This window comes from Scyliorhinus torazame, chromosome 1 (assembly GCF_047496885.1).
Source record: "Scyliorhinus torazame isolate Kashiwa2021f chromosome 1, sScyTor2.1, whole genome shotgun sequence".
NCBI lineage: Eukaryota > Metazoa > Chordata > Chondrichthyes > Carcharhiniformes > Scyliorhinidae > Scyliorhinus > Scyliorhinus torazame.
Window position 1 is genome coordinate 384,601,185 of NC_092707.1, and position 15,773 is coordinate 384,616,957.

The 15,773-nt window shown below is 54.3% G+C and overlaps 1 protein-coding gene across 1 annotated transcript in view; it reads right to left on the bottom strand.

Moving 5' to 3' along the window:
• pld5 (phospholipase D family member 5) overlaps positions 1-15,773 on the bottom strand; it is a 210,718-nt gene that overhangs the window by 115,190 nt on the left and 79,755 nt on the right. Inside the window, exons 3-4 of the mRNA XM_072512476.1 lie at positions 13,189-13,372; positions 3,623-3,737 (exon numbers count right to left, since the gene is read on the bottom strand). Coding sequence (XP_072368577.1) covers positions 3,623-3,737; positions 13,189-13,372 — 299 coding nt within the window. The remainder of the gene's footprint in view (positions 1-3,622; positions 3,738-13,188; positions 13,373-15,773) is intronic.

The following is a 15,773-nucleotide window of genomic DNA, read 5'->3' on the forward strand; positions in this document are numbered from 1 at the left end:
TCTGAAACCCCAAATATCGCCACCAAAGGGTCCACTCCCTCCTCCACTATCCTTGCTGAGACTGTGGTGATATGCATCACTGTATATACACAAGGGGTTAATGTAAATACACTACAACTAAGTAAACACTACAGAGAACACCGGAGATGTCATGATATGCATACATGGAACACTTAGAATAACGCACACCCAATGGGTAATCAGGACACCCAGAGGTGGCATTACCACAAGGGGGCATTACACAACCCATATAAAAGGACAGGACACACATGCTCTGCCTCTTTCCACAGACAGACATCTAGAGAGTACATCAGGGTTGATCAACAGCATCACACCCAGCACGAGGCTTAGAGCAGACTGGTTTAGTTAGACTGAGTTACTACAGCTAGATTAGCAGGAGATAAACATCTGCGTTAATAGTTCAATAAACATATTGAACTCATTAAAAAGTCTGGACCTTCCTTTGTCAAAGCATACATCAAGGAAGCAGCTTTTGCTACACGCAGCAGCATCACACAACAAAGACCGCGAACACTCCCGCCCAGAATCTTCCCAATTTTTCACAACCCCAAAACATGTGCGCAAGATTCGCTGGCCCCCGCCCACACCTCTCACACTCATCCGCTGCCCCCTGAAAGAACCCACTCATTCTCTCCCGAGTCATATGCACCCTGTGCACCACCTTAAACTGTATCAGGCTCATCCTTGCACAAGAGGAGGTCCCGTTTACCCTTCGCAGTGCCTCACCCCATCCTTCCCAATTGATCTCCATTTTAGACTCCGCTTCCCATTTCTCCTTGATCTTCACCACCCGCTCGCCTCCCTGCTCCCCCAGCCACTTATATATATCCCCAATTCTTCCCTCCCCTTCCACATCCGGAAGCAGCAGTCACTCCAGCAGGGTGGATCCCGGTAACCTAGGGAACCCCTTCCAGACCTTTCGCGCAGAGTCCGTAACCTGCAGATACCTGAACTCACTCCCCCTCGGCAGCTCTACCCTCTCCCATAGCTCCTCCAGACTGGCGAACCCTTCCTCCAAATACAAATCCCTCACCTTGACCAGCCCCACTTCCCTCCACCTCCTGTATACAGTATCCACCCCCTGGCTCAAACCCATGATTCTCGCACAGTGGCGTTAGCACCGACATCACTTCCACCCTAAAATGCCTCCTCAGCTGATTCCATATCTTCACCGTGGACTGCACCACTGGGCTCCCTGAATACCTACTCGGAGCCATTGGCAATGCTGCTGTCATCATTACCCTCAAACTAGACCCCTTACAAGATTCCTCCTCCATCCTAACCCACTCTACCCCTTCTCCTTCCCACCACCGCCGCACCTTGTCCACATTCGCCGCCCAATAATAATGAAGCAAGTTTGGCAACGCCAACCCCTCCTGCTGCCTCTGCCTCTGTAGCAGGGTTCTCCCCACCCTCGGCACCTTCCCCGACCATACAAAGTCAGAGATGATTGTGTCCACTTTCCGAAAAAAGGCCTTTGGTATAAAGATCGGGAGAGCCTGAAAGATAAACAAGAACTTCGGCAGAATATTCATTTTCACCACTTGGACCCTCCCCGCCAACATTAAGTGCAGTGTTTCCCAACTCTTAAGATCCTCCCTGGCCTCCTCCACCAGCTTCGTTAAGTTCCACTTATGGAGCCCCGTCCATTCCCTCGCTACCTGAATCCCCAAGTACCTGAACCTATCCCTCGCTACCGTAAATGGCAGCCCCCCTAAATTAGCCCGCTGTGCCAGCTCATTCACCGGGAATACCTCGCTTTTCCCTACATTTAGCTTGTATCCCGAGTACCCTCCAAACCTCCCCAACAGGCCCATAATCCTTCCTATTCTCTCCAACGGATCCGAAACATACAGCAAGAGGTCATCGGCATAGAGCGACACCCGATGCTCCCTCTGTCCCCTCATTATCCCCTGCCACTCTGCCGACCCCCTGAGAGCCATCGCCAACGGCTCTATGGCCAGCTTGGTCATTATCATTGATCGTTAAGAAAGAGGTTTCCAAAATCTTCAAATGAAACACTTCAGTGTCAGCTCCAAAGAGAACCTGTACATAAATTTAACTCTCCATGTCCTTTGTACCCACCCTATTCCCATTTGTTCACAGGGGGGAGGGAATGGTTCATTCCACCGACATCTCCATAGATCCAATCAAGATTCCAATCTCCCTCTCCCCACAATCCTGCTTCCCTCATCACTCACAGTAGAAGTTACCATATTGCGGAAATTTGTGAAGGAAACCAGGATTAAATCTCAGACCGCATAGTTGGGGTAGAATTTTATGGGGAGAGGTCTGAATTGGCTGGCAACTCTCGCAGCTCCAGAACCTGGCAGTGGGTGCTGACGGGAAGGCAAGCAGTCCCACATCTGAAGAGGATCCCAGAGAGATGTGGGCAGCACGGTAGCATTGTGGATAGCACAATTGCTTCACAGCTCCAGGGTCCCAGGTTCGATTCTGGCTTGGATCACTGTCTGTGCGGAGTCTGCACATCCTCCCCGTGTGTGCATGGGTTTCCTCCGGGTCCTCCGGTTTCCTCCCACAGTCCAAAGATGTGCAGGTTAGGTGGATTGGCCATGATAAATTGCCCTTAGTGTCCAAAATTGCCCTTAGTGTTGGGTGGGGTTACTGGGTTATGGGGATAGGGTGGAGGTGTGGACCTTGGGTAGGGTGCTCTTTCCAAGAGCCGGTGCAGCCTCGATGTGCCGAATGGCCTCCTTCTGCACTGTAAATTCTATGATATCTATGAGAGGCAGGTCCGGGATCAGGGAGGGCAGAGAGGGGGCGGGGGTTGCGGTTTTGGAGGCCTGGCTGGGGGAGGGAAATCACCTTGGTGGGTGCCCCTGATGCGCAGAGGCCTCCTCTGAAGGACGTACACCCAGCATCACCCCCCCACCCCCACACACACACATCCTTTCCACAATTAAAGCAGTTTCCTCAGAAATAATAACTTGCTCACACCAAACATATTTCAAAAAGAAAATTTAGAATACCCAAATCAGTTTTTCCAATTAAGGAGCAATTTAGTGTGGCCAATCCACCTACCCTGCACATCTTTGGGTTGAGGGGGCGAAACCCACGCAAACACGGGGAGGATGTGCAAAGGGTCGGGATCGAACCTGGGACCTCGATGTCAATGGGCAGCGGTGCTAACCACTGCGCCACCATGCTGCCTGCTCACACCTAACATATGATGGCATGGACAGCACGTTATTCCGGTGTATTGGCTTGGTAACATGCCTAACTGACCGTCAATTGATTATTTAAAAATGCGGGAAGGCTGCCAATTTTGGTATGTAGCCACTCCTTATATTTTACATGACCCCCACCAAAAACATGGCAGACAAGGGGCCCCAAAATCCTGCTCTTGCAAATTAAAGTGTTTTAACATGAAAGCAACTTGTCGACTGAATTGGAAACTTTAATTCTTTTTTGAGACAAGTGTTTGAAATGTTCCTGCTTGAGGAACTCCATCAGAATTATGTTTGCATAGTTATGGTCTAGTGAGAAGTTACTGGAGACCAAGGTTGACCAGTAACAGTTACAATTACCAGTTGATGGATCACTTGAATAGCCACAATTTTCAGGTGAAATATCTACTCACCGTCAACTTTCAGTTTTGTAGCATCTTGGGATCCATACTGGAATTTATTAATTGGGATTCTCAGACCAACGTTGCGAGTTCTCAATTCCTGCAGCTTCTCGAATACTTGCTCACCCTAGTAAATGTCATTCATAGACAAAAAAACAACACAGGTTTTCTAAGCGTTAAAGAAGCATTTCAGTCTCATTTCACGTTCCATTTTGTAACGCTGCAATTTTCCAGCATTTACCCCATTTTCCTCCCTTTGAGGTAAGTTTTCAGGTTGACCGCTTCCTATTTGTGGGCAGCCTCTTGTCCATCAAACTGGCCAGGTGCACCTGGGATCCCGCTGGTTCCATTGGTGCTTTACAAAATCCAATAATGCCCCCCAGCAGAACAGTTCACTGTCTGCGCTAAGCTCACTCGCACAAAGGTACAATAGGTTAACTTAATTGCTAATTCTCGCAAACAGTCTATAAAGGTGGTCTTTCTTGATACAGCCTAGGAAAGATAAGATGACCTTTTTGACCAGAAGCTCACTGGTCATACGTAGGTGTGGGCTTCCTACATGCAGATTTGTGAGCTAACCCCCCCCTCACCCCCACTGCATCAGAAACCCAACCCCCCATGAAGCTGTGCAAAAGGACCATTTCTTGACGACCACCATCAAGGCACTGCAGAAATAAAACTACAAACGCTTTACTCCATCAATCTGATGGTTTAAAGTACTGAAAATATTGTCATTGAAACCCACATTAACGAATGTCACATCGGTAATTGTATAAATTTATTCTGTAAAGGTTTTTTTAATTATAGGTACATTCACTCCATTACACATAATCCAGACCCGTGATCTATCACCGCAGTAGAACATGGGCAGTTGACCCAGGGGAACACCTCACGAGTCACACACAGCATGCTCACTTGGAAATGTATCGCCATTCATTCAGTCACTGGATCAGAATGGTGGAACTCCCTCCCTAACAACATTGTGGGCACACCTTCATCACACAGGTTGCTGTAGCTCAAGAAGGCGGCTCCCCAACACCTTCTCAATGCAACAAAATATTGTTGCAAACTTTGATTTTGATTTTTAATCTCTCTGTGTAATAGTTTCCAAAGAGGACCATAGAAACAGGAGTCGGCCATTTAGCTAACAGCACTGTGGGTGTCCCGACAATGCGCTAAGGGCTGGATTCTTCCGCCCCGCCCGCCATTAGAACGCCACGGGCGAGCCGCGGCCAATGGAGAAGTCCATTGACCTCGGCGGGATTCTCCGGTCGGCAGGCAGGTGTGGCCGGAGAATCCCGCCCTAAGACTGCAGCAGTTCAAGACAGCAGCTCACCACCATTTTCTCAAGGGCACTTGGGGATGGGCAATAAATGCTGGTGGTCTAGTCAGCAACGGCCACATCCCATGACCGCAATAAATAATTTTTAAAAAGCCGCTTGAGCCTGGTTCAACATTCAATGAGATCAGTATGAACATAGAACATAGAAAAATACAGCACAGAACAGGCCCTTCGGCCCACGATGTTGTGCCGAACCTTTGTCCTAGATTATCATAGACGTTACAGTGCAGAAGGAGGCCATTCGGCCCACGATGTTGTGCCGAACCTTTGTCCTCGATTAATCATAGATTATCATAGAATTTACAGTAAGACCTACTCTCCATTCCAGGCAACATCCTGGTAAATCTCCTTTGCACCTTTTCCAAAGCTTCCACATCCTTCCTAAAATGATGGTCAATCTATAATCTAACTTCATATCCTCTACATGAAGTGAGTGTGGATAATACCTTCTCTAACCCTGTAGGAATATTACAGTGGGATCATTGGTAACTCGAGTCAATTGACTCTACAAGGTAGGAAGTTAAGGGTGCATATTTCAGATTGGGGTGGGTATGCTTCACTTAGCAGAGCTATTGTCAGGGTGTTAAGCTACAAAACAGTATAAAAGGAGGACAGCTGATATGGGGCGAAATTCTCCGTTATCGGCGGAAACTCCGCCGATCGGCGCAAAAAACGGCGCAAATCCCACTTGCGTCACGTCATAAAAATGGGCCGATAGTCTGCGGCCCGAAATGGGCTAGCAGCGACGTAACGGGATCCGCGCTTGCGCAGTGGTTCACGCCGTGCAGCGTCATACGCGCTGCACGGCGTGACGGCTCATAAGGCCGCGCAGCTCCCCCCACCCGACCGGAACAGCCGACCGCAACACCCGACTTGATGGCTGGCCGTCGCTCAGCCCCGAGGTTAGAGTCACGCGATGTGGAGGCGCTCCTGGATGCGGTGGAGCAGAGGAGGGACGCCCTGTATCCCGGGCACGGCCGCAGAGTTGCCCCACGCCACAGCCGGCGTCTGTGGAGGGAGGTGGCAGAGGCCGTCACCGCTGTGGCCCTAACACCACGGACAGGCACCCAGTGCCACAAGAAGGTGAACGACCTCGTCAGAGCAGGCAGGGTGAGCGTCCCCCATATCCCCCATATCCCCCTCTCCCCCAAATCCCCCCCTCCCCCAAATCCCCCCCCCTCCCCCATATCCCCCCCTCCCCCATATCCCCCCCTCCCCCATATCCCCCATATCCCCCCCTCCCCCATATCCCCCCTCCCCCATATCCCCCATATCCCCCCTCCCCCATATCCCCCCCTCCCCCATATCCCCCATATTCCCCCCTCCCCCATATCCCCCATATTCCCCCCTCCCCCATATCCCCCATATTCCCCCCTCCCCCATATCCCCCATATTCCCCCCTCCCCCATATCCCCCCTCCCCCATATCCCCCCCTCCCCCATATTCCCCATATCCCCCCCTCCCCATATCCCCCCTCCCACATATCCCCCCTCCCCCATATCCCCCATATCCCCCCTCCCCCATATCCCCCCTCCCCCATATCCCCCATATCCCCCCTCCCCCATATCCCCCATATTCCCCCCTCCCCCATATCCCCCATATCCCCAAGTGAATCCAGCCCTAACCTTAACCTCTGCAATGCACGCGCAACCGATGGCGTGCATTCATATACCTGCCTAACACTGTTGCCTTTTACCCCTGCCACCACCCCCCCCCCCCCCCCCCAGGAGAAGCGCGCACACAACAATAGGGAGCATGTGAGGACTGGAGGAGGGCCCGCTGATGAGAGGCCACTGACCGTACACGAGGAAAGGGCCCTGGAACTGGCTGGCGGACCTGAGGACCGGGAGGTTGCTGATGCAGAGGTCGGGGCCCCACGAGCAAGTGAGCCACCAACAGCCCGTCCCCATATCCCCCCTCCCCTATATCCCCCTCTCCCGTATCACCTGATCACTGCCTGATGTCTAACCATGCATGCTTCATTGTGTATCGCAGGACCAAACGTCCAGGCACCCATCCCCGCAGATGCAGACCGCCCGCAGGATGCCCCTCGGAGACCACGGGAGACGGAGAGACCCGCACCCTCCAGCATGCGACGCCCGCAGGATGCCCCTCGGAGACCACGGGAGACGGAGAGACCCGCACCCTCCAGCATGCGACGCCCGCAGGATGCCCCTCGGAGACCACGGGAGACGGAGAGACCCGAACCCTCCAGCATGCGACGCCCGCAGGATGCCCCTCGGAGACCACGGGAGACGGAGAGACCCGAACCCTCCAGCATGCGACGCCCGCAGGATGCCCCTCGGAGACCACGGGAGACGGAGAGACCCGAACCCTCCAGCATGCGACGCCCGCAGGATGCCCCTCGGAGACCACGGGAGACGGAGAGACCCGAACCCTCCAGCATGCGACGCCCGCAGGATGCCCCTCGGAGACCACGGGAGACGGAGAGACCTGGAGCAACAGGGAGACGACACCCCCGTCACGTGCGGGAGCGACCACCCAGCGATGAGGGGGGCAGCCACAGGCCCCCGTCACATCCGAGCCAGGACACCACTACCCAGGACACCACTATCCAGGACACCCCTACCCGGGACACCACTACCCGGGACAGCACTACCCGGGACAGCACTACCCAGGACACCCCTACCCGGGACACCACTACCCGGGACACCACTACCCGGGACAGCACTACCCGGGACAGCACTACCCGGGACAGCACTACCCGGGACAGCACTACCCGGGACAGCACTACCCGGGACAGCACTACCCAGGACACCCCTACCCGGGAAGACGAAATACCGGACAGTGACTCAGAGTGGATGGGTGGAGACGAACCCCCACCCCAAAGTGCCATGGACTCAGAGTGGGACGAAGAGCACGACACAACGCCACTGCTGTCACCAACACCCTCCACCATCGCAGAAACACTCACCACGGTTGGGCACTTTAGTGATGAGGCGTCTGGTACACTCACTGGTGCGCACAACACAGCCGTCCCGGTACAGCAGGTGGAGGTAGGAGCAGCAGAGGGACCGGGCGGTCGGAGGGCAGCCCAGGCCAAGCGAACATCTGCCGCCCAGATGGATCCCGGGTTCCTGCAGTTACCACACCCACACATAGATCCGATGCAACCACCGACACGGAGACAAGCGAATAGGGTGACGGGCGGCTTGCGGCGGCTGCGGTCGCAGGTGGAGGAGTCCACCCGCGTCCAGGAGCTGGGAGTGGTCCCGGTCATGCGTGCCACCCAGGCTGACACCGCACGGGTGGCGTCCGCGGTGGAGGCAATGGGTGCGACGGTGTCAGACATGGGGAACGGTTTGCGAGGCCTGGGGCCTTCCGTGCAGGCGGCGTCTGTGGCCCAGGAAATGGCTGCCCTCTCACAGGAGGCCATGAGCCAGTGCCAGCGCCAGATGGCAGAGGCGCTCAACGCCATAGCCCAGTCTCAGCACGCCATAGCCCAGTCTCAGCAGGCCATGGCCCAGTCTCAGCAGGCCATGGCCCAGTCTCAGCAGGCCATAGCCCAGTCTCTGCAGGCCATGGCCCAGTCTCTGCAGGCCATGGCCCAGTCTCTGCAGGCCATGGCCCAGTCTCAGCAGGCCATCGCTGAGGGCATCGGCGCCAGTGGCCATGTGCGAGCTGGCGTCGCACTGTCGCAGACAGGGTTCGACAACCCCCTGGGCTCCATGGCTGCAAACCTGCAGACCCCTGTCGATACCAGCACGGGCCTCCAGGACTGGCAGCGCCAGATGTCGGGGGCGCGTCGGATGGCCAGTCCGTTCGCATCCCCCACCCATGTAGAGGCCTGGGGGCCATCGGGCACCCCGAGGGAGGAGGAGGTGGTGTGGTCCGTCCCGGCTCCCTCTGTAGGGGAGGTCCCGGTACACCGCGACACCTCAGACTCCCCCCTTCCGTCCCAGGTGCATCGGGTGGGCAACGGGCAGGACAGGCTGGCAGCTCGCCATCCCAGTCGCCCGGGCCGCAGCCTGGCCCATCTAGGCCAGGACGCCCCAGGAAACGGCCGCCAAAGGGATCCAGTGTCAGAGGGCAGGAATCACAGGAGTCCACCTCCAGTTCTGCTGTACCGTCTGGGGAACCACGTAGACGTAGTCAAAGGGCCCGTAAGGCCAAACAATTAGACACTGAGTAAGTTGGCACGGGTGCAGGGCACAGATGAGTTTTAGGCGCTAGGGCTCGTGCATGAACTCCTTTGGTTATTAAAGTCAATGTTACACCTACCGAAGCTGCCTTTGTGCTCTGTCCAAAGTGTGCGGGGGTGTCATGTACGTTGAGCGCAAGTGTGTGTGTGAGGGGTGGTCTTACCTCAGCCCCAGGTGAGTCTGCCCCCTTCCCCCTGGGCCGCCATCAACATCCCCCGGGCAGAGGACGGGACCGTGCGCTGCAGTGTCACAGCCGCATGCAGGGATGGTCCAGGTGGATGGTGGTACTGTGGCCATGGGTCAGACATAGTCCAACGATGTAGAGCCAGGAGCTCATCGGAGGCGGGTTGTCATCATTCTCCATGGCCTGCGATAGACACGCGTCCACCCGCAACTGGGTGAGCCCGGCCCGTTGTGCCGCCGGTGGATCGGCAATTGGGAGTGGGGGGGTGGTGTGCATGCGGGTGGGGTGTGTGGGGTTGGGGAGGGGGGTGAGGGTGCTGGGTGGGTGGATGGGTGGGGGGTGTGGGTGGTCGGCTGTTGTCATGGTGTGCGGTCTGTGGCCATACTACCCGATTCCCACGCCCATCTAGTCAGTGAAGCGGGCATCTATCAGTCTGTCCCGTGCCCGCTGGGCCAGCCGGTAACGGTGGACAGCCACCCGTCTGTGTCTACCCCGTCTGCCCTGACCATTGCCCCCATCCCCCTCATCTGGGGAGGACTGGGCCTCTTCCTGCTGCTCCTCCACTCCGCCCTCCTCTGCCTGCGGCACATCGCCCCTCTGCTGGGCTATGTTGTGCAGGACGCAGCACACCACAATGATGCGGCCGACCCTATCTGACCGATACTGGAGGGCGCCCCCAGAGAGGTCCAGGCACCTGAAACGCATCTTCAGCACGCCAAAGCACCTCTCGATCACTCCCCTTGTCGCTACATGGGCATCATTGTAGCGGTTCTCCGCCTCATTGCGTGGCCTCCGTATAGGCGTCATCAGCCACGATCGCAATGGGTAGCCCCTGTCGCCCAGCAACCAGCCCCTCAGCCGGGGATGGCGTCCCTCGTACATGCCGGGGATGGATGACCGCGACAACACGAATGAGTCGTGTACACTGCCTGGGTGACGGGCGCAGACGTGCAGGATCATCATGCGGTGGTCGCAGACCACCTGTACGTTCATCGAATAGGTCCCCTTCCTATTAGTGAACACGGCCCTGTTATCTGCAGGTGGCCGCACGGCGACGTGCATCCCATCGATCGCGCCCTGGACCATGGGGAACCCAGCAATGGCAGAGAAGCCCACGGCCCGGGCATCTTGGCTGGCCCGGTCCACGGGGAAGCGGATGTAGCGGTGCGCCATGGCATAAAGGGCATCTGTCACTGCCCGGATGCACCGATGCACCGATGTCTGCGATATGCCGGACAGGTCCCCACTCGGTGCCTGGAATGACCCCATTGCATAAAAGTTCAGGGCCACCGTAACCTTGACGGACACGGGGAGAGGGTGTCCCCCGCCAGTGCCACGCGGTGACAGGTGTGCCAGCAGGTGGCAGATGTGTGCCACGGTTTCCCGGCTCATCCGGAGTCTCCTCCTGCATTCCCGGTCCGTGAGGTCCTGGTATGACTGCCGGGGCCGGTACACACGGGGCGCCCTCGGGTTCCTCCGTTGCCGTGGGGCCGCGACGTCCTCCTCCCCCTCCTCGTCCTGTCGGTCAGGTGTCCCTCCAGCCTGGGCGGCTGCCGCCTGCCCCTCTGCGGCAGCCTGCGCCGCCTCTCTGGCACGCTCCTCCTCCTCCTCCTCATCCAGGGCAACATAGACATGAGCGGCTGCCACCACGGCGGCCAACATCGCTGGATGGTCTGAAAACATGACGGCCTGGTGGGGGGGGAGGGGAACGACGACATGTCATCATTGCCCATATCCCCTCCTCCCCCCAGCCAGGTGGCATGGACCGCATGGGTCCAACTGTTGGAGGCTGGCACCTGGCCAGGTGGACCAACTCATTTTCCCTCCCATCACCCACCCCGGCACGGACCCCCCCCCCCCCCCAACCTCCACCCCGGCACGGACCCCCTCCCCAACACCCACCCCAGCACGGACCCCCCCCCAACCTCCACCCCGGCACGGACCCCCTCCCCAAACCCCAACCTCCACCCCAGCACGGACCCCCCCCAACCTCCACCCCGGCACGGACCCCCTCCCCAACCTCCACCCCGGCACGGACCCCCCCCCAACCTCCACCCCGGCACGGACCCCCTCCCCAACCCCCAACCTCCACCCCAGCACGGACCCCCCCCCAACCTCCACCCCGGCACGGACCCCCTCCCCAACCCCCAACCTCCACCCCGGCACGGACCCCCTCCCCAACCTCCACCCCGGCACGGACCCCCTCCCCAACCTCCACCCCGGCACGGACCCCCTCCCCAACCTCCACCCCGGCACGGACCCCCTCCCCAACCTCCACCCCGGCACGGACCCCCTCCCCAACCTCCACCCCGGCACGGACCCCCTCCCCAACTCCCAACCTCCACCCCAGCACGGACCCCCCCCCAACCTCCACCCCGGCACGGACCCCCTCCACAACCCCCAACCTCCACCCCGGCACGGACCCCCTCCCGGCACTCCCCCGGAGCTCAGCCTACTCTAACCACCCCCCCCCCCCCCCCCACCCCCCCGCCGCACACACACACAAGCCGAGACACACCTCTCCTCAGGCAATCAGTCTGCGGCCACGCCATTTCCTGCCCAGAGCCAACCCCCCAGGCCGTCACTCACCTCCTCGCTGGTCGGCGTGAGCCTGGAGCACCGGGTCACGCCGATGAAAAGGAGGTTTGATTCACGTCGACGTGAACGGTCATCACGTCGACGGGACTTCGGCCCATCCGGAAGGGAGAATATCGGCAGGCCGAAAATCGGCTGCCTTGCGCAGACCCGTGACATTCTCCGTGGCAGCGGCGCCATTAACGCCCCGCCGACTTTTCTCCCTTCGGAGACTTCGGCGGGGGCGGGGGCGGGATTCACGGCGGCCAACGGCCATTCTCCGACCCGGCGGGGGGGTCGGAGAATGACGCCCATGGTGTTTAACGTGTCATGATTAATTGACCCTCACAGTCATGTTTCACAGAAAAAGGAAGTGTACAGCCACTTGCAACAATTATTCCGGCCCACATAAGATGGAAATATTGTTCTGTTACAGAGCTACGAGGAGATATGCATCAACCTGTACCTCCCTTCCAGTACCTGATGCTACCCGATTTCCCGAGCAGTTAACATGAACAAGTCAATGCCCTTGCAGGGAGAACATCAATTTTCCACATCATTATTTTCATAGCATTGTCCAGACACTTGGAAGCCTCGGCCTCAGACGATCATGGGTTCAAGCCTCATATCGAGACTTTTTAAAACATTTTGGAGTGCCCAATTATTTTTTCTCCAATTAAGGGCAATTTATTGTGGCCAATCCACCTAACCTGCACACCTTTGGGTTGTGGGGGTGAAACCCACGCAGACACGGGGAGAATGTGCAAACTCCACACGGACAGTGACCCAGGGCCGGGATTCGAACCCGGGTCCTCGGCGCCACAGTCCCAGTGCTAACCACTGCGCCACATGCCGCCCTTCATTATCGAGGCTTGAGCACATAATGTCGGCTGACATTTCATTGTAGTACTGGAGGGATGGTGCACCGTCAGATGAGACGAGATGCCCTTTGAGCCTTGTATTGCAGCTGCTGCATTTCATTTCTAGCCCAAAGGATTAAAATTGGAGTTGACGGCAAACGTACCAATTTTTGAGGGGCAAATTTGATCCCAGAAGTAGTGTTTTTATGTCTCCAATAGGTGAAAAGTATCTGTGAAGGTCAGAGTTTATCCACTTTGCTGCCAAGACTCATTTATTCTAGTGTAATGAGATCATTTTATTTGCAGGCGTACAGCTTTTCTTTAAAATGTCACGTTTCAATATCGCAGCATCACTAAGCTCATAGAAGTCACACTTTGCTGATCAATATTACATTTTATGCTAAAATAAAGTACCGTCTTCCACAAGCCTTTGCCGACTTAATTGTGCCACTTACCCAGCGGGTTAGCGAATGGTTTGGGCCCAGATTACCATTTCTCAGTTCCCAGCTGGAAGAGACAATATCAACGCTGTGCAATGCCACATCCAGCAAGTCGGTCCAGCCCTGGAACAAGGAGGTGCGCTTAGTCGCGTTCTCCGTATCATCCAGCTCTTCTGGAATGTTTTCAACAAGATGGACCCTGAAGGGAAATACAGAATTGCTTCAGGATCTCCTTACAAGATTCAAGGAACGATTAACAAACATACTTACCTCCCACTTGGCTGGACAAAATACAGTTCGACACATTCCCAAGTACATTTTCAACTATGTATGAATATCGTTAGAATTGGGTGCCTTTAATTTTAATTACCGTTCATTTTTGCATCAGCCTACACTGGGCCACACGCATTGGGATCTGATAAAATATATTTGCCACTTAAATCACTGACTGTCATATACTGGGTAAAAATGGCACGTATCGAGCAGAATAATTCTTTCATTAAAAACAAGAAAACGTCTGAAGTTACAGGCATTTCTATTTATAAAATAATAATAATAATTGCTTATTGTCACAAGTGGGCTTCAATGAAGTTACTGTGAAAAGCCACATTCCAGCGCCTGTTCGGGGAGGCCGGTACGGGAATTGAACCCGCGCTGCTGGCCTCGTTCTGCATTACAAGCCAGCTGTTTAGCCCACTGTGCTAAACCAGCCCCTAAGAATGGTGTCGCCATTAGAACAAAATAAGAGCGAGTGAATTTAACCGGTGGAAAGGTAAGCCGCAGGATTGTTTTAGAATTTCTCAACTTACTTACCCGTGGTACAATGGACAAGTTCCTGTTATACACCTGCTCTTCTGAACTGGTGGTCTGGGCACCCGCTCGAAGCTGGCTTAACGTACACATGTCGGGACCTGATGTTGTCATCACCCCGTCGCAGCTTTAACAAATGGTCTGATCGGGAAGTGACAATGGCTTTCCCACTCAGATCAGCCCGGCAAGGTGGTGGGTGGAAGGTACAAGATGCCCAAAGGAGGCATTTTTACTTTGTTTCGAAGGATTTCCCGGCTGCTTTCCGGAGGAAGAGGCGGCTCTTCAGAAAATTCCATCCTAAGAGCCTTTTTTTTTTTTGGCAGGAGTTCTCCTGTTTCGCCATTTGGAAGAAAAGCAGGAAGGATTTCCCCAGTGTGCGGGCCAATAATGTTATCAATTTCATGGAAGAGGAGACAATCTGGTTAAGATCACATTACTGTTTACAGAACCTTGCTGTGCACAAATTGGCTGCCATGTTTCCTACTGTCAGGATAATAAAGGTAGTTTTAAGAGATTTATATTTCAATTGGTAAACATTAGAAATAAGGTATAGTTTTAAATGGGTTTAATTTAATGTTTCTGTGCCTGGAAGGGTAAAACCTATAGTTAGATTCATGTTAGACAAAGATGCTTGTATGTGTGTGGGTTGGTTTCAATTCCAACTGTGATTCTATTGTGCTTAGAGAGGGCTACGGTGTGAACAGCAAATAAACCAGAAGTTGTTGCTTAGCAACTAGGGCCTTGTAAGGTTTAGTTTAACTAATTTGATTGCAGTTGGAGACAGGACACTGGGGAGTGAACAGCTCTCAACTCTGCCGGGAGAAGTTGGACAGGCCAAAAGGATTTGCAAAGATGCAAGCTTCCTAAGGAACAAGATGTGGTAGGCTATATTAGGGGTATCGCGGTACCTAGGTGGGATGTACCTTATACTGTAGTATGAGTGGTAGAACCTGCCTGCTGGTTCCACCCAGCAGGCGAAGCATAAGAGTTTGTGTTTCACCCACAGCAGTCATTCTGTACCAGAGCTACTGGGGTAACTACTTGTTCATTAAAGCCTTCAATTGGACTACAATCTTGCTTCAGTAGTGATTGATCATGCATCACAAGCCACAACCAGTTAACCAGGGAATTGGGACAGAAACAATTTCTTAAGACACCTGAAGCTAAGAGGACGGAGACCAAGGTATTGTTCAGATGAATTCAAGGAAGACTAAACAAAGTGTTCCAAGTAAAAGAGACAATTGCAGTAACTAGATTTAAAGTGAGACAGCAGGCTTCAGAGGTAAATAGAACATTTTAATGTCATTTTAATACAGTCTAGGAATTGAGATTTAAAGCAATGTGAACAGTTTGAACATCAGTGAAGACAAAGAAATCCTAAAGGATAGGTGTAAAATCTTGGACTGGATTCACCATTAAAAGTGGAGTGGAAACTATGTTTAAAAGAGTCATTTATAAAACCTGAACTGCATTTCAGAATGCAAACCACTAAGGAAAAACATTACTGTGAGAGAAGATTTTAAAGCGGGTTTTTGGGAGATGAGTTTGGAAATTCTCATGTGACAATCTTCTTGAGGGATTCTGAGGAGAAAACCAAAGATACTAATTTCAGTTCAAAGTGTACTGTGTATTTGACCACAGCCAATCTGTATGCTTCAAAGGGAGTGTATGTTATTGGGACCATTGTACCTTAAGAGGCACTTTGTAATCCCAGTTAATCTTAAAATCTGTATGTATTTGTTAACGTAAGAGAGTGTAAAAAGTATTGTATAATATCCCTACTTTTCACG